Source organism: Tauraco erythrolophus, chromosome 6, assembly GCF_009769465.1.
Source record: "Tauraco erythrolophus isolate bTauEry1 chromosome 6, bTauEry1.pri, whole genome shotgun sequence".
Lineage (NCBI taxonomy): Eukaryota > Metazoa > Chordata > Aves > Musophagiformes > Musophagidae > Tauraco > Tauraco erythrolophus.
The window spans coordinates 61,694,819-61,713,334 of NC_141470.1; the positions used below are offsets into that span (position 1 = coordinate 61,694,819).

At 41.1% G+C, this 18,516-nt stretch overlaps 1 protein-coding gene across 11 annotated transcripts in view; it reads right to left on the reverse strand.

The window, feature by feature from the left end:
* CDC42BPB (CDC42 binding protein kinase beta) overlaps positions 1-18,516 on the reverse strand; it is a 102,919-nt gene that overhangs the window by 29,958 nt on the left and 54,445 nt on the right. For all 11 annotated transcript variants that reach the window (XM_086613550.1, XM_086613547.1, XM_086613546.1 and 8 more), the window contains 10 exons: positions 18,319-18,412; positions 14,963-15,163; positions 12,884-13,132; positions 11,833-11,912; positions 9,729-9,895; positions 9,511-9,630; positions 7,533-7,666; positions 2,503-2,745; positions 721-831; positions 9-253 (listed from right to left, as the gene is read on the reverse strand). In XM_086613550.1, the coding sequence (XP_086469676.1) occupies positions 9-253; positions 721-831; positions 2,503-2,745; positions 7,533-7,666; positions 9,511-9,630; positions 9,729-9,895; positions 11,833-11,912; positions 12,884-13,132; positions 14,963-15,163; positions 18,319-18,412 (1,644 nt within the window). The remainder of the gene's footprint in view (positions 1-8; positions 254-720; positions 832-2,502; positions 2,746-7,532; positions 7,667-9,510; positions 9,631-9,728; positions 9,896-11,832; positions 11,913-12,883; positions 13,133-14,962; positions 15,164-18,318; positions 18,413-18,516) is intronic.

Below are 18,516 nucleotides of genomic sequence, written 5' to 3' on the forward strand. Positions count from 1 at the left end.
AACCTTACCTCTCTCGCTTCGCTTTCTCCAATTTATCCTTTAATATCATGATCTCTTTCTGCAGGGCGAGCTGATGGCTCTCTGAATCATGTACTTCCTTTTTCACATTTTTTACTTCTAAAACATGTGATGCTTCTCGTCGGACCAACTCTTCTTCATAAAACAAGATCTTCTTTTCCAGCTCAGACTTAATTTTGGAAAGCTCCTGCTGATGTTCTAGTGTGGCACCTGCTGTCCGGCCTCCCTGCTTCAGCTGCAGAAGAGAATGAGAAACCATCAGGAGGAGACAATGATCTTTACATTTTGGGAATATTATTTTAAATTAGAATTGTCCAACTGGTGACACTTGGGAAAAATTTTTATTTGGGCACTGACTGATTTAAAAGGTGCCTGTCTCCAAGCTTTATGCCACGTAAGTGACTGCTCTGCTTACATGACCCTAAAAAGGGGTTCAAATGGGTTGCAGAGATAACAGACTTGGACCACATTGGTTTAGTATCTGCTTAGAAGTTATATAAACTGGACATTTTCAAGACATTAGTGTCCAACAAGATATTAAAGTCTTTCAAGCAAAAAGCAAACAAATCTGAACAGGTTAGGTCAGGTTTCTAGGAATGCTGTAGTTTTAATTTAAGTCTCCCACAGGTTATCAACAATTGAGTAAGCAAAACTGTTGCAGCTCCTGTGCCATGAGGAAATATTTATCAAAAAACATGTAACCTTTAGAGCTTCTAGTTCGTTTTCCAGTTGTTTGGAGAAGACCTCGCTGTGCTCACGAAGCTTGCGTTCTTTTGATGCTTCTGCTACAACTTCTTCAAGTTGAGCTTCCAGCTGTAACAAGAGTAATTTTAAGTCATTTCAACACAAGATAGTGCTATCTATTTGCTCTCCTCCATATGGACAAGCAGCAAGTTTTCCTTATTTCTATTTTACATTACTTCACTACAACAATCATCTCAGAATGTCATGTTAATTCTTTTGCCTTCAGTGATCCAGGCATCCAGCTGTCTCACGCAGTAGAACTATTACTATATGACCTTTTGTACTGATATGAACTACACCAAGTATGTGCAGGGATACTGCACAGCTTCTATCAATGCTAAGAGAAGGAAATTACTAGGAAGTAATTGCAATTGTGAAAGAAGAAAGTCTCTCACATTTACAGGTCAGCTCCATGCCTCAGTATTTACTAAGGCAGCCTAAAAATCCCAATCTTTGAGCCAAATTATCGCAAAATGCTTCTGATATGAACAATGAACACTTCTACCTTGCAATTATGGAACAAAATAAGCTTGATCATCCATTTATCAACTTATGAACGCCTATCAGAAAGACAATGCAGATTTAGTGGCAACTAAGGCAACTGTTGCAGTTCAAGCAATAGTAGCAGTTTTAAAACCTGACAGGAAGAGTAAGGTTTGTTTTTCTGCATTCAAATTCAACTAGCAAGGTTGTTTTTAAAAGGATTGTGTTTAGAATTGTGGGTCAAGATAATGAACTTATAGACTACATTCTGAATAGAAGATTGATACAGCTGTTAGGAAAGGGAGAATACAGGAATTATATGAACAAAGACAGGAGGTTACAAAGCCCTGCATGGAAATACTTAACTGAATAAGCAACGACACTTGAATGCCGCTGCACTCTGCTCTAGGGACGAGGTGCCACAGCCCTACACATCAGATATGGTGCCACAGCCCTTCACCTCTCCCAGTTAACTACCACTTCTTATTCATGGATAAAAGCCTGAGAAGCTTCTCTCTTACATTTTCACAGACAGCCCTTCAATTTGCTAGTTTTCTAGCAATGTTTATAAAGCTCTTGAGTTTCTCTTCTACATTTCACCCGGAGAATACATAAAATTTGATGATTTTTCAGTGACTAAAACACTCTGAGTTAACCACAATAGCTGTTTCTTATGCCCTCTTCTGGGTATCCACTTCATCTTATGTAAAACTATAAATTGCCTAGAATCCTAATTGGATATTAACTTGCTTAAAGATATTACTGACATTCTGTACAATGGAAGGAAAACCACATATTTAGTCTGTATCACTACTCCTCCCTCCAGCTGAAGAGAAAAATTCATTCGGAAAAAAAAATAACAAAGTCGGAATACTGTAACCTTAAAGCACATGAAGACATTAAGCTTTTCTAGGTTTCAAGCTGAGTATGAGTCAGAACCTAAAAGAATGAAAATGCAAGAACTAAAAAGCTAGACATATAGCAAGGATAGTTTCCTCCAGATTAAACTCAGCTCGAGTACAAACAAAAAAAGAAGACTCAGTTTGTTTCTTGATACATCAGTAAAACATTTAGAAACAAATTCAAGACCTATTCTGTGAACTGTAGCAAAGTTATACGGAAGAGTTAGTGGAGCAATTTCGTACAGATGGACAATGTACATCATCATTAACAGTCTCAATTTTTCAATACAATCATATATGAGACACTGGATAAGCAGCAGCTGAAACGTTGTTGTTAGCTATTTTGTCAGGCTACCTCTTTTTTGATCTTGTCCGATTTACGGATGTCCTGTCGCATAGCATCAATTTTCTGCAGGCTCAGTTCCACCTCCTCTTCTTTATCACGAAGTTGCCGGGACAGCTTCTGCTTTTGAGACCGCAAGTCTCCCATCCTCTCACTGAGCTCGGAGAACTCCTGCACGGCTAGCTTTCTTTGTTGGTGGGCATCCCTCAATTCTTTGGATTGGGTCTTTAATCTCTCTGAGGCTTCTACAAGTTGCTGGTTTAAATAAAAAATGTAATAAAAAGAGTCATTTGAATGCCATATACGATTTCCAAGAAGAAAGGAACTGGACCTACATAAGCATAACTTGAAAGCTCTAACACCTCATGTAACTTCTAAATATCATTTCTAATTCTTAACACACACTTTTTTTTTTTTCCTGGCTAAGCAGCTGCAGCAACATACCAAGACAGCAGTTATTCTGCTTCTACCATGGCAGCTCCAAGAGTACTTTTGGAGTTCCATAAGTCTTATAAACCTGACTACACAAGGCCACCTCACTTCTAAATAACTTTAGATTGCCACCTTGTACCTGCACAATAGTAACCTTTTTTAAAGGAATGTTCTAGCAGACAGCAGATTCAGGGGAGCCAGCATTAACACTCTACCAGCATTAAGACATTGCAGCATATCTTGCTAAATCCTTCAGAAAACTGAGGAAGACTCCTCAGAAGAAGCTGTGAAGCTCTAATATTTTAATTGAAACTATAAAAGCTGTTTCCTTTACAGCAAGTAGTTAACAAAAATCAACGAGATTAAAATACAAATTGAACATTCTACATAAAATCATTTGAAAGTAGAAGAAAAAAAACAAGAAAAAGAGCAAAACTAGACAACAGAATAAACGATACTAGCCAAGGGACTTCTAAAAATTTGTCATTAGTAGCAGTATTGCAGGAGCATTCATTAACTTCCCAAAAGGCATGTGTTCAAAGCAGGAGGAGCAGATATCCCTTCCTCTGCTACTCATACACTCTGGCAAATCACCCTTCCCAGTAGTTAAGTGACAGAAGACTGTTAAATTCTAGTGGACAAAAACCCCAGGGATTTTGGCCCATGGACAACTTTTGGATCCATCTAAATGCCACGTGAACAATACATCTGCTAGGCTTTTCCAAAACTAGCTGTCCGAATACAGGTAGCTTTTTTTGATATTATGGAAAGTTAATTATTTATTATACTGCAAAATAGTTACATTGTAGGAAGCAAATGAAGGTGCAATTTACACAACAGTAAATAAACTCTGCAGTTACATAAAAGTCATCCTCAGTCTTAAGCCATAACTAACCATTCGGTATTACAAAGAGTAAGTGGGCTCAAGCTGGAACAACGACGTAACTCTATAATTCATATATATGCATTTTAGTATCTACAGGACTGATGATTAGCAATAGATCTGAGTTTAACTCCTGCATATATTATCATGGAATCATAGAATCATAGAATCATTTAGGTTGGAAAGGACTTTTAAGATCCTCAAGTCCAACTGTTCACCTACCACTGCCAAGTCCACCACTAAACCAATGTCCCTAAGCACCACACCTACTCATCCTTTAAATACCTCCAGGGATGGTGACTCAACCACCTCCCTGGGCAGCCTGTTCCAATGCTTGACAGCCCTTTTGGTGAAGAATTTTTTCCTAATATCCAGTCTAAACCTCCCGTCGTGCAACTTGAGGCCATTTCCTCTCATCCTATCACTTGTTACCTGGGAAAAGAGACCAACATGCACCTCGCTACAGCCTCCTTTCAGGTAGTTGCAGAGAGTGATAAGGTCTCCCCTCAGCCTTCTTTTCTCCAGGCTAAACCACCCCAGTTCTCTCAGCCGCTCCCCATAAGACTATAGATGCTTCACCAGCTTCGTGGCCCTTCTTTGGACACACTCCAGGATCTCAATGTCTTTCTTTTAGTGAGGGGCCCAAAACTGAACACAGTATTCAAGGTGTGGCCTCACCAGCGCTGAGGGCAACAATCACTTCCCTAGTCCTGTGGCCCACACTATTCCTGATAAAAGCCAGGATGCTATTGGCCTTCTTGGCCACCTGGGAACACTGCTGGCTCATGTTCAGATGGCCGTTGACCAACACCCTCAGGTCCTTTTCTGCCAGGCAGCTTTTCAGCCACTCTTCCCAAGCCTGTAGCATTGTACGGGGCTGCAGTGACCCAAGTGCAGGACACAGCACTTTGCCTTGTTGAACCCCGTACAATTGGCCCTGGCCCATTGATCCAGCCTGTCCAGATCCATCTGGAGAGCATTCCTACCCTCAGGCAGACCAACACTCCCACTCAACTTGGTGTCATCTGCAAACTTACTGAGGCTGCACTTGATCCCCTCATCCAGATCGCTGATAAAGATATTAAACAGAACTGGCCCCAGTACAGAGCCCTGGGGAACACCGCTTGTGACCAGTTGCCAACTGGATTTAAATCCATTCTCCACAACTCTTTGGGCCTGGCCATCCACCCAGTTTTGTACCCAGCGTAGCGTACACCCATCGAAGCCATGAGCAGCCAGTTTCTCCAGGAGAATACTGTGGGAAACAGTGTCAGAGGCTTTACTAAAATCTAGGCAGACAACATCCACAGCCTTTCCTTCACCTTGTCATAGAAGGAGGAGATCAGGTTAGTCAAGCAGGCTCCATCTTTCATAAACCCATGCTGACTGGGCTCAATCAGCTGGTCGTCCTGTACGTGCCCATGTGATAGCACCAAGGTGATCTGCTCCATAACCTTCCCTGGCACTGAGATCTGACTGACAGGCCTGTAGTTCCCCACACCCTCCTTCTGGCCCTACTTGTAGATGGGCATCACATTTGCTAACCTCCAGTCAGCTGGGACCTCCCTCGGTTAGCCAGGACTGATGATAAATGATGACAAGTGGCTTGGTGAGCACTTTTGCCAGTTCCCTCAGTACCCTTGGGTGGATCCCAGCTGGCTCCATAGACTGGTGTGTGTCTAAGGGGTGCAGCAGGTCACTAACTATTTCCCCTTGGATTATGAGGGCTTCGTTCTGCTCCCCTTCCCTGTCTTCCAGCTTAGGGAGCTGGGTACCCAGAGAACAACTGGTCTTACTATCAAAGACTCAGGCAAAGAAGGCATTAAGTACCCTCAGCCTTTTCCTCATCCTTTGTCACTATGTTTTCCCCTGGCATCCAATAAAGCATGGTGATTCTCCTTAGCCCTCCTTTTGTTGCTAATGTATTTATAGAAACATTTTTTATTGTCTTTTATGGCAGTAGCCAGATTAAGTTCTAGTTGGACTTTGACTCTTGTAATTTTCTCCCTACATAACCTCACATCCTTGTTCTCCTGAGTGGCCTGCTCCTACTTTCAAAGGTCATAAACTTTTTTTTTTTTTCCCCTGAGTTCCAGACAAAGTCCTCTGTTCAGCCAGGCTGGTCTCATTTCCCATCAGCTTGTCTTTTGGCGCTCCTGCACCTTTAATAGTTCCGTCTTGAAGAATGTCCAGCCTTCCTGAACTTGTTTGCCCTTCAGGACTGCCTCCCAAGAGACTTTGTCAACCAGGCTCCTAAACAGGCCAAAGCCTCCCCTCCAGACTTTGTTGGCCGTTCTGGAAACTATAATTTCCTGATTGCTGTGCTCAAGATGGCCTCCAACCATCACATCACTTACAAGTCCTTCTCTGTTCACAAACAACAGGTCTGGTGGGGTGCCTTCCCTAGTTTGTTCCCCTCATCAACTATTGTCAGGATGTGATCTTTCACATGCTCCAAGAACCCTCCTAGACTGTCTCTTCTCCCACGTGTTTTATTTCCAGCAAACATCTGGTAAGTTGAAGTCTCCCAAGAGGACAAGGGCTAGCAGTTCTGAGACTTCTTCCAGCTGCTTATAGAACATTTTGTATGCTACTTCATCCTGGTTGGGTGGTCTATAACAGACTCCCACCATGATATCTGCCCTCTTGGCCTTCCTCCTGACTCTTACGCATAAACACTCAACCCTATCATCACCATCATCAAGCTCCAGATGGTCAAAACACTCCCTAACATACAGGGCTACCCCATCACCTCTCCTTTCTTGCCTATACCTTTTGAAGAGTTTATAGCCATCCATTGCAGCATATCCATTGCGAGTCACCCCACCATGTTTCTGTGATGGCAACTATTTCATAGTTTTCCTGCTGCACAATGGCTTCCAGCTCCTCCTGTTTGTTGCCCATGCTGTGTGCATTGCTGTAGATGGCTATCGATCCTGCCACCTTTTCGGAGGGAAAGCTCTAATTCCTACGTGACTATTCCCAGATGGTTTCTAACACATCAATAGCCCCTGCGTCTTTGCTGTTGCATGGCTCTCCATCCCCTACCTTCACAGAAACGGCAGACCAAAGGACCTCGATACCACACCCTTAAACACTGGTGTGAAGCCCCAGGCTTATCTCTAGCAAGTCTGGTTTTATCCCTTTCCCCCTTCAAATCTAGTTTAAAGTTCTTTCAGTGAGTCCCACTAACTCCTGTGCAAAGATCCTTTTCCTTCCCTCAAGACAAGTGTACTCCATCTGTCACCAGCAGGCCCATGATCAAAATCCCCAAAATTCTACCAGCAACACCAGGCTCAGAGCCAGGTATTGATCTGCTGGCTCTTCCTGTTTCTCCCCTCATCATTCCCTACAACTGGAAGGATAGAGGAGAACACTACTTGTGCTTCTGATCCCTTAACCAGTTATCCCAAGGCCCTGAAGTCTTTCTTGATTGTCCTCAGACCTCTATTGAAACAGTTACAAATAATTAAACAGTTAAACTAAAACCATTCTTTAGGTGTTTGCTCAATCTAACAGAACACATTTAAAATAAGATGCCTATCAAAAAAGAAAGTGTGCTACTTTGGAAAACTACCGTATTGCTAATGAAATCAGCAGGTTCACTAACATCTCCGTATAGTTTTAAAAAGCAGCATTTAAAACACTAAAATTGCAATCACAACAGCACTGGTCTACAACTACTTTACATGACCATTTTTAAATGTATGCATCTTTGGAACTGTACCTTATGAAGGTCTTCCTTTTCTTGCCGCAGTACTCTGCACTGTTTTTCTAGTCCTTTCAATTTGTGTATAGAGTCTTCATGTTCTTGTCGAAAAGCCACTGCATCCGCAAGCTGTCCTTCCAGTTTACTTATATCTGTAGATTAATACATATTAAAGGTAACTGGTTACTAATCTACACCAGTAAAGCAAGCAACATTACTCAAACTGACATCACTTTGCTTAGAAAATAAACTTCCTTCCCCTTCCTGCCATTTTAGACTTTAAGGTAATTTTGGGTTATTGACACCTCCAATAATTTTAATTTTCTCAGTCTATTAAAGAAATCCTCACAAAGACTATGACGTCTTTAAAGGAAGAAGCTTAAAGCATGTCTTTGTTTTGTTTTTGAGGAATGCAACTTATAGCCCATGAAAACATTGAAACAAACTTGAGTTGTTCTAAATCAAGTTCTAGCAATTTGTCTCCTAAATAGTTTTCATTATACAACAAACAAGACTACAATCAGTCATTAGTGTGTTCAGCAAGACAGGCAAGGTCTATTTATTTCCTAGAGCAGACAAGAACTAACAATCTGGGAAGGAAACACCATCCTGCACGAGGCAGGTTGGAGACCCAACTGCCCATATTCCTGGCAGCCTGTTCTGGTAGTTGTCTCTTTGCTCTCAAAGAAAATTAAACAAATTTGATTTGAAATTATCACCTTTAGGTGCAACAAACTAACCACCTTTATGTAGTCTTAGAACTGCCGTTCTCCATTTGGTTTTAATTAATACTTCTTTTAAACAAACAAATAAGAAATTGCACAAGGAATAACTGTCTCACTCAAGTTCCACTGATGTCTGTGGCAGAACAGGAAATTGGACCTATGTATTCAGGGATCCCAAGCATTGCTGTAATGATTAAAGTATTGTTCCTTTTCTCACTTCAGCACAAGCCTCCTCCCACACTACATGAGCCAATACTACTTCTTTTTAAACCAAGCTATACTGCTAGTTTTTAGACTTAACAGGACACCACTGGCTGAAGAGATAGATAAACCTGAACCATTTGCAGAAGTAGCACTTTAATCTAACTATTTTGATTCAAACCTAATTCCAGAATACAGAAGAATAGGGGTTTTTTGGATAATCTATGTAGGAGAACAATGCATAGACTTACAAAGGGAGTATATTGCCAAACTGCAGAGTGGGGAAAAAAAAAAAAAAAAATCAGCATCCACAATTTAGCAGCTGAACCTACTTATGCTATACTACATGTCCCTATAAACCTCTCAGCCAAGTCATTAGGATTCAAAACTACCATTTTGTTTATCACTGATTCCCACTCAAAATTTAGACACTAACAGGAGGTTTGTATGGATAAACTAATAGCATTGTCGAGCAATAGATTTTCAGAGATATGGATGAGTCAGCCTTCTCTCAGGACAGATGCCAGTATTTGTTTTTCTGTAATGCTTAGTGCTTCCTAATTAATGCATCACCAGACAGAAATACAAAGGGAGCAGGAGCTCAGAAATATTGAAATGTGAGCTATTATACATCCTCCCTACCTATTCCCTTATGTTACTAAAAAGCAACTAGTCTCTCCCCACTATGCCTTACACCTGCCCCCAAGTAAAACCCCTCCAAAACAATACTCTCTCCAAAAAGGGAGGAGTAAGAGAACTGGATCTCTTGAGATTTTTAGGGAAACAAACATCACGCAAAATATTTAACTGAACCCATCCACACAATTCATTGTACTCTAGACTCCCCTCTCTAGTATATGCTGTCAGGCCAAGCAAGTGGAAGAAAAAGTTAAGTGCTCATCTGGAAAAACTGAAATGCCTCTTAATATTGAGCAGGGACTTTAAAAATGCCTTTGTTTTTCTGGCACCTCAAGTACATTAATTCTACTTATTGCAAAAACACAGTACATAATGTTATCAGGAGCAGCAAAATAAATTGCATTATTATAATTACCATGCCAGAGGCTTACCTGTTAATTTGTTCTTCAATCGTTCAATTTCTTCATTTAATTTTTTAATCTCCTTATCACGGCTTGTATTTACTGTAACACACACTGGACCTTGGAGGTTCTGCATCGTCTGTGTAGACTCTTAAATCAGAAAAGGAAGGAAAAGATTTTCAATAAAATACATTCCAATTCCTTCTAATGAGCAGAACTAAGAATCCAAACAAATACAAACCACTAACCTTGCAGTTTTCTGTTCAAATCCTGCTTTTCTTGCTCTAATTTTCGTATTTTCTTTTCATAGCCTTCTATCTGTGAAGTGTTCTTTAAGTCACGTTGTACATCCATATCTTTGGTTACAGTGTCAGACTGCATCACGCTCTTTAAAGTTCCTCTATCAGATAAAGAGCTGAAAACAAATACAAAAGTTATAACATTTTAATAAGTACCTATAGAATTCTACAGCAGTGACATGTTGGGATTCCACCAAATACGCACCTTAAATTTACAAGAACAATTAGTGCCATAATTGTTACTGTTGAGACAATTGTCAGGGTAGATAAAGTTATTATTCTCTAGCTACTATGTATGCTGCTGTAGAATGAAGATACCTGCACTCAGGACTTTAATATTCACTTTACAAACTGCCTAAACAATTGAAAATGTTAACTCTCCTATGCCAAAGGTCGCTAATACCTGACCGCGAAGTAAGCAGGTAAGTGTACCTGCACTGAGAAAGCTGAGAAACCCAAAAGTTTAGTTTAAAGTGTGACAAAGACGGATCTAAGTTAAGCCACATGATCTCACTCTGAAAAGGATGAGGTTTGTGTACTGGGTTCTGTCTGAAATAGTATTGCATGGGATAATAAAAAACAGCAAAGGGTAATAATGGAGTAACAAACAGGGCAGAATAACCTTAAGATCACAGCCAAGGATTTGTTTGATGGATCTCTGAAGTCAGATGGAGGCCATTTCAGAGACATGCAAAGTGAGTCACTTCATCTATGCTCAGAACCATATATGTTAACTTAACCTACCAGCAGGACTTCGGAGCAATGAGCTAATCCTGAACTGTTCCTGGCAGACACGCAATGTGGACAAGACTTGTTCTCAACCTCTCAATGCAGGAAGAGCAAGTTTATACCCAACTGCAAGCGACGCATCTAGTCCCTCATCTTTCTTTCATAGAATCATAGAATGGTTTGGGTTGGAAGGGACCTCAAAGATTACCTAGTTCCAACCCCCCTGCCACAGGCAGGGAAACCCTCCACTACACCAGGTTGCCCAAAGCCTCATCTAACCTGGCCTTGAACACTTCCAGGGATGGGGCATCCACAACTTCTCTGGCCAACCTGTTCCAGTGTCTCACCACCCTCTGAGTGAAAAATTTCTTCCTTAGATCTAATCTAAATCTCCCCTCTTTCAGTTTAAATCCATTGCCCTTTGTCCTATCACTACACACCCTTGCAAAAAGTCCCTCTCCAGCTTTCTTGTAGGCCCGCTTCAGGTACTGGAAGGCTGCAATAAGATCACCCCGGAGCCTTCTCTTCTCCAGGCTGAACAACCCCAACTCTCTCAGCCTGTCTTCGTAGCAGAGGTGCTCCAGCCTTCGGATCATCTTTGTGGCCCTCCTCTGGACCTGCTCCAGCAGCTCCATGACCTTCTTGTGTTGGGGACTCCAGAGCTGAACGCAGTATTCCAGGTGGGGTCTCACGAGAGCAGAGCAGAGGGGCAGAATCCCCTGCCTTGACCTGCTGGCCACGCTGCTTTTGATGCAGCCCAGGATACAGTTGGCTTTCTGGGCTGCAAGCGCACATTGCCGGCTCATGTTGAGCCACCAGCACTCCCAAGTCTTTTCCTCAGGTCTGCTCTCAATCCGTTCCCCGCCCAGCCTGTACTTGTGCTTAGGATTGCCCTGACCCACATGCAGGACCTTGCACTTGGCCTCGCTGAAGTTCATGAGGTTCTCACAGGCCTGCCTCTCCAGCCTGTCAAGGTCCCTCTGGATGGCATCCCTTCCCTCCAGCGTGTCCACAACACCACACAATTTGGTGCCATCTGCAAACTTGCTGAGGGTGCACTCGATCCCACTGTCCATGTCACCAAGGAAGATGTTAAATAGCACTTTCATTTCAAATAGACAAAATACTAAATACGAGTACATCTAATCTTGGCAACCATTGTCAAAATATGTTCAGATACTTGGCAAAAATAAAAGGGATAGAGGTTTATCCACAGGCACACCTACAGACATCGACCTTTCTACATGTTTATAAAAATGAGAATTTCCTAGAATTAGCTGCATTTGGAAAAACAAGTTTAATGAACAACGTATCTTTTGCTTACCTATCAGTTGTGTATGTAAACCCAACGAATGGTAAATGCAATCCAGAAAATCCTGTATGGGAACTTGGTGGCACCACTTCCTGCATGAAAACAACATGCATGAAAACCCAAAAGAGACTCCATACAGAGCTAAAGGCATTTGATTTAGCCTCAACAGTTAGAGAGGCAGCTAACAGAAAGACTTTTCTCAGCGCATACCAATTGACAATTGGCAGTTACAATTCATTGTATAGCCTTCCATTGTCCCTGGACAAACTTTATTTCAGATTAGGTCACTTAATATAATGACCTGAACTTAGGAGCCTCTTGAACTGGCACTTGAAAGGGCAGCTTTTCAACAAGTTCAAGGCACAATGCAGCCAGTAAAAGAAAACGCAAAATTTCAAGTTCCTAATTAAAAGTGAGCTGGCATCAAAATGCATGCTGTTAGTTTTAGTATGCTAGTTACTGTTAGAGATAACAAAAAACACATGTCAAAACCTCTTCATTTCTTGGAACATATTCTGATAAACAAAATACCACAAAAGTCCTCTGCTCCTCCTGACCCGAGTTTGTAAACTACTACACAACAGAAATGGAGGAGGGGAACACCAATGTTCCCACTCCAGAAATAACCTCCTAGTGTTAAGTGAGTGGAGAAGTAGCAGTGTGAGTTCTCTCACCTGGGCAGCTGTGACTGCAAGCTGCACAGAGAATATGTTGTGTATTTCTACAGAATTTTTTTTTTCACCTTTGAAAAGGAATAAATTCAAGTACTAGCTCCTTGTAAAGGTAAACCAAAAGGGTAACTAAGGGTTTTTTTTCCCCCCACCTAAATATGTTTTAACTTTGACTGAGTCCATTTTGGCAAGTGCTACCATTTAGAAAAGCAGCTCACAACTTCTGATAACTCAAAATGCCAGAGAGATGAAAAACTTGCATTTTTCAAATTTGAAATGATTTATTTTTCATCTCTTACATTACTTACTTTGAAATAAGTTGCCAGTACTACCTTATATAGCGTGGCAAGGTTGTATACTTGCATTAGTAATATTTAAAAACGAAGACTCACTGGATTTCTTAATACATCATCATCTACATCAAAGTTTGAGGTGTCAGAAGGACTGCTAACATCTGGAATGTAAGGTGCTTCTAGGTTTCGGATGTTATCCCAATTCAGTCCTTCAAAAAATGCATGAGACTTAAAATCCTCTATTCCATTCTGTCCCAGTCTACGCTCTCTACTGCAGATAAGTCGCTGAATAAGATCTTTTGCTTCTTCAGATACATCTGTAACATGGGAGGGAAACTGGAATCGCTCCTAGAAAACAAAACAAATAGAGACATTTTTAGAGAAGGAATCCATTCCATAACTTTCAACAGTAGTTTCCAAAAGAACATGCTAAACTACAGCAATAAAACTGGAAAGCAGAATAGTCAAACATTGTCTTAGTACGAGCAAGCAGTGGCAAAGCACAACGCAATACATTCAGTGACAGACTTTTTGCCTTAGCACGGCTTTCCAGGACAAGTAACCATTTCCCAATTTCTTTAATACAGTTCTGTTTGAAACCAACTGCACTTACAGTAACTCTATTAGGAAAAGCGAACTTTTTTTTAAAGACATACAGGAATTCTGACACACTACAATATATTAAAGACTGTACAATAAAGACAGACCCTCACGGGTATTCTTTAGTCACAGATCCACTGATCTCCTGAAGATGTACTCCTTGAGATTTTATTAATTTCAACTCCTAAAAACCTCTGATGGTAGCCAACTCTTACAAAACATTGTTATATTTAAGGATGTATTTTTCTAATTTATACATTAATTACCCATTTTTCTTACCAAAATATAACCTACATTTAGCAAAGATTTATACTGTCATAAACAATCAGAAGATCTAAAAATTGTATTTACCACTAACACCCAAAATTACTCTAGATAAAAATTGGGAAAACTTTTTCTGTATTTTAGCCTGGTACTATTACTATTGTATAGTCAAGAAAGGTTTTTTGGTGTGTTTTTTCATTGTTTTTTTTTGTTTGTGTTGTTTTGGGGTTTTTTTCCCAATAAAGGACGATAGCGTGTATCTTCTTATAATACTACTTTTCAAGTTTAAAATGAGATCATTAGGGCCCAAACCAGTATAACTGAAATTAAACTTTAAAACTTCCATTGAAAAAAATACAATCATATTGATTGTGTGTCCAAATGAGATAAAAATATTAAGTCTGCAGGACAACAGCTTCAAATTTCCTCCCAAGCAATTTAAGAGCCAGGTAACCAGAATTTATGCTGGTTACACTTGCAACCAGCTAGTTCTATGAAGAAATCAAAGTGAGAGAGAGAGTAATATTCATCACAGCAAGCGTGTCAGCTCTGGCAAGGATTTCACGTCTTATCCATCACCGCTTCACTGTGAGAGCACAGCACTGTAAACATCAGTAAACTGCACTCATCCTGGGGAGATGAAAATGCAGCAATAGACCCTACGCAACAGCTCCTGGCTACCTCGGATGAGTATGCACATAAACACATCCTCCTAATACAGCTCTTGAAAGGACAACATGAACTGGTTTATTCTTCTTCTCCAACGTTCAAAATGGACCCCGAAGTTCAAATGCTTCTCTACCACTTTGACCCTGGACAAACTCCCTGACCTCATTTTCTTCATGCAGCTCAAGTTCATGTTTTTCTACCACTTCCACTCCAGGCTACACCCTCGACCTCATGTTCTTCATGCAGCTTATGTCTACACTGGTTGCCTTCCCTGTTCCCTTTTTTGTAGTTATCAGTGTGACAGAAAGTGCACAGCTGTGTAAATAACACATTACTTAATTCCTCCTGCACAGTCCAGAGGACTTTCAATGGGCCTAACACAAGAGTTGGTTTTAATTTCAATTTTGTGATGACTGCTTAGATTTTCCAACAAGAATTTAGAGAAAAATTTCAATTTCACAAAGAATTCAATTTCTGCAGTTCGGAGAACCAAAATTCCTAAAACCTGAAAGTACACAATATGTTTCTAAAACATTATGAAAAAAGCAAAAGAACTACTATTTCTTCAGTATCTTTAAGTGATAACAGTTTCTCTGTAAACGTTCTAAACTCAGTGAATACACAGATATTTAACACAGCTCTTACTTCATGATTCATAATCTTCCCATACGTTTCCACTAATGACTCTGCATAAAAGGGTGTTTCACCATAGAGCATTTCATACATGCAGACACCCAATGACCACCAGTCACATTCAGGCCCGTATTTTCCCATTCCATCTTCCATTGCTTGCAGTATCTCAGGGGAGATGTAGTCAGGCGTACCCACTGCTACTGATGACTGTACCTTAAAAACAAGGCAAACATAATTCTTGTAAGCTTTCATGTTCTTTCAGCAACTTTCTCACTCACACAATAGTATTTCTGACAGAGATATCAGGACATGATTTTGGAAAAGGAAGAGATTTATAAAAATCACAGCAACAAAATAAAGAAAATATTAAGAAAATGACAAATACTGCAAAAATTAAGTTCCAGTCTACTTCTACATAAAATCAGTTGATGTTGTATTCGGAACACAGTAGAAACCCAAAATAATCACAGCCTATTGTGAAAGCAGAAAGACAAGAAGAAAATGTGTTTTGCCTTTGTTTGTTTATATTTTAAAATCACAATTGGCTGCCAGAAGTTGAAATGAAAAATGAATAAGTGGGGACTTCAAGTGCTATGTCCGAAAATTACAGTTTCATTTGAGGATCACTAAACACGTTCCTCAAGCAAGTAGTCCCCTATTTTTATTATGTCAGAAATTGGTTTAATGCTTATTGTATAATGTGCAACTGGATGCAATACAGGGGTAAGGTGGGGAATTGCCCCGTGCCCAAGTAGTAAGGAAGCTCTGACCTTCAGGGCAGTGGCAGAGCAGCTCTAATCCCTAGGAATATGTTCCCAGGTTTCACATAGAGTTATAATGGCTGCTTCCAATTTATTTTGCATTTTAATATGGTAAATCCTTGACAGGCATTTTATGACTACAGAACATCACCAAGACCTGAGTTTGTGCCAAACTTGGTGAACGATGTTGCATGCCCATACTACAGTAAGACTGGCACGCTGGATGCACTCTAAATTAGGAAAAACAAATAAGAAATGTCACAAGTGAATCAGTTTTTATGGGTGTATCCAATCTGGTGTACAAGATGACCAACGATCATAAAGTTGCTGTTCCATTTGTAAAAGGCATATAAAACAAACTGCTTATTAATTACAGAATCACAGAATCATTTAGGTTGGACAGGACCTCTAAGATCATCAAGTCCAACTGTTCACCTAAAACTGCCAAGCCCAAGACTAAACCATGTCCCTAAGCACCACATCTACACATCTTTTAAATACTTCCAGGGATGGTGACTCAACCACTTCTCTGGGCAGCCCGTTCCAATGCTTGACAGCCCTTTTGGTGAAGAAATTTTTCCTAATATCCAGTCTAAACCTCCCCTCGTGCAACTTGAGGCCATTTCCTCTCATCCTATCACTTGTTACCTGGGAAAACAGATCGACACCTACCTCACTACAATGCCCTTTCAGGTAGTTGCAGAGAGCGATAAGGTCTCCCCTCAGCCTCCTTTTCTCCAGGCTAAACAACTCCAGTTCCCTCAGCCACTCCCCATAAGGAGTGGGTTCTCCAGACCCTTCAACCAGCTTCATGGTCCTTCTTTGCATGTCTTTGTTGTAGTGAGGGGCCCAAAACTGAACACAGTATTCAAGGTGTGGCCTCACCAGTGCCAAGTACAGGGGGACAATCACTTCCCTAGTTCTGCTGATGACACTTTCTGATAAAAGCCAGGATGCTATTGGCCTTCTTGGCCACCTGGGAACACTGCTGGCTCATGTTCAGATGGCCGTTGACCAACACCCTCAGGTCCTTTTTTGTCAGGCAGCTTTTCAGCCACTCTTCCCAAGCCTGTAGCATTGTACGGGGCTGCAGTGACCCAAGTGCAGGACACAGCACTTTGCCTTGTTGAACCCCGTACAATTGGCCCTGGCCCATTGATCCAGCCTGTCCAGATCCATCTGGAGAGCATTCCTACCCTCAGGCAGAGCAACACTCCCACTCAACTTGGTGTCATCTGCAAACTTACTGAGGCTGCACTTGATCCCCTCATCCAGATCGCTGATAAAGATATTAAACAGAACTGGCCCCAGTACTGAGCCCTGGGGAACACCGCTTGTGACCAGTTGCCAACTGGATTTAAATCCATTCTCCACAACTCTTTGGGCCTGGCCATCCACCCAGTTTTGTACACCCATCGAAGCCATGAGCAGCCAGTTTCTCCAGGAGAATACTGTGGGAAACAGTGTCAGAGGCTTTACTAAAGTCTAGGCAGACAACATCCACAACCTTTCCTTCACCTTGTCATAGAAGGAGGAGATCAGGTTAGTCAAGCAGGCTCCACCTTTCATAAACCCATGCTGACTGGACCCAATCAGCTGGTTGTCCTGTACGTGTCCATGTGATAGCACCCAAGGTGATCTACTCCATAACCTTCCCCGGCACTGACATCTGACTGATAGGCCTGTAGTTCCCCACATCCTCCTTCTGGCCCTACTTGTAGATGGGCATCACGTTTGCTAACCTCCATTCAACTAGGACCTCCTCGGTTAGCCAGGACTGATGATAAATGATGACAAGTGGCTTGGTGAGCACTTCTGCCAGTTCCCTCAGCACCTTTGGGTGGATCCCAGCTGGCTCCATAGACTGGTGTGTGTCTAAGGGGTGCAGCAGGTCACTAACCATTTCCCCTTGGATTATGAGGGCTTCGTTCTGCTCCCCTTCCCTGTCTTCCAGCTTAGGGGGCTGGGTACCCAGAGAACAACTGGTCTTACTATCAAAGACTCAGGCAAAGAAGGCATTAAGTACCCTCAGCCTTATCCTCATCCTTTGTCACTATGTTTTCCCCTGGCATCCAATAAAGCATGGTGATTCTCCTTAGCCCTCCTTTTGTTGCTAATGTATTTATAGAAACATTTTTTATTGTCTTTTACGGCAGTAGCCAGATTTTCTTATTGAGTTTACTTATATTCTCATTTTGCCTGACTTATACCTCAAGTCTGTCATAGCTTCTGTGTTCCTGCTCACCTGTGATTCCAACAAATTATAAACCACCAATTTTATATCCTTTTTTTAACACAGAGTCTTTGGACAGTTCATAAAAATCTGATGAGAATTCAAATGGCTTGTAGGAGAAAAGGTGAAAGAAAGAAAAACAGCAAGTGATAACTCTAAAAGGTAGCAGCCTGTAAAACAAGCAGATGAAGATATCAAAAATGTTTTCGTAAGTATGTTGAGTATTACTCTCCTCTCAATTTTTATCATGTTAGTAAGTTCACTATCTACCACCTCCCTGATGCACACTGGCAATGTCTAATAGCTTTAAGACCTGCAACTCACTGAAAAGGTCCCACTACCAGCAACTCAATTAAATTTTTCTTTATACATACTGTGCCATCTTCACTCATTTTCAGACAGGATCCAAAGTCTGCCAGTCGTATGTGGCCATTCACATCCAAAAGAACATTATCAGGCTTTATGTCTCTGTTATAATAGAAAGAAGTGAAAATATTTAAATCCTGCATCAGAATAACACGGAATTTTATGTTGGATACCCACTGATGCAAGCTCTGTTTATTGCACTACTT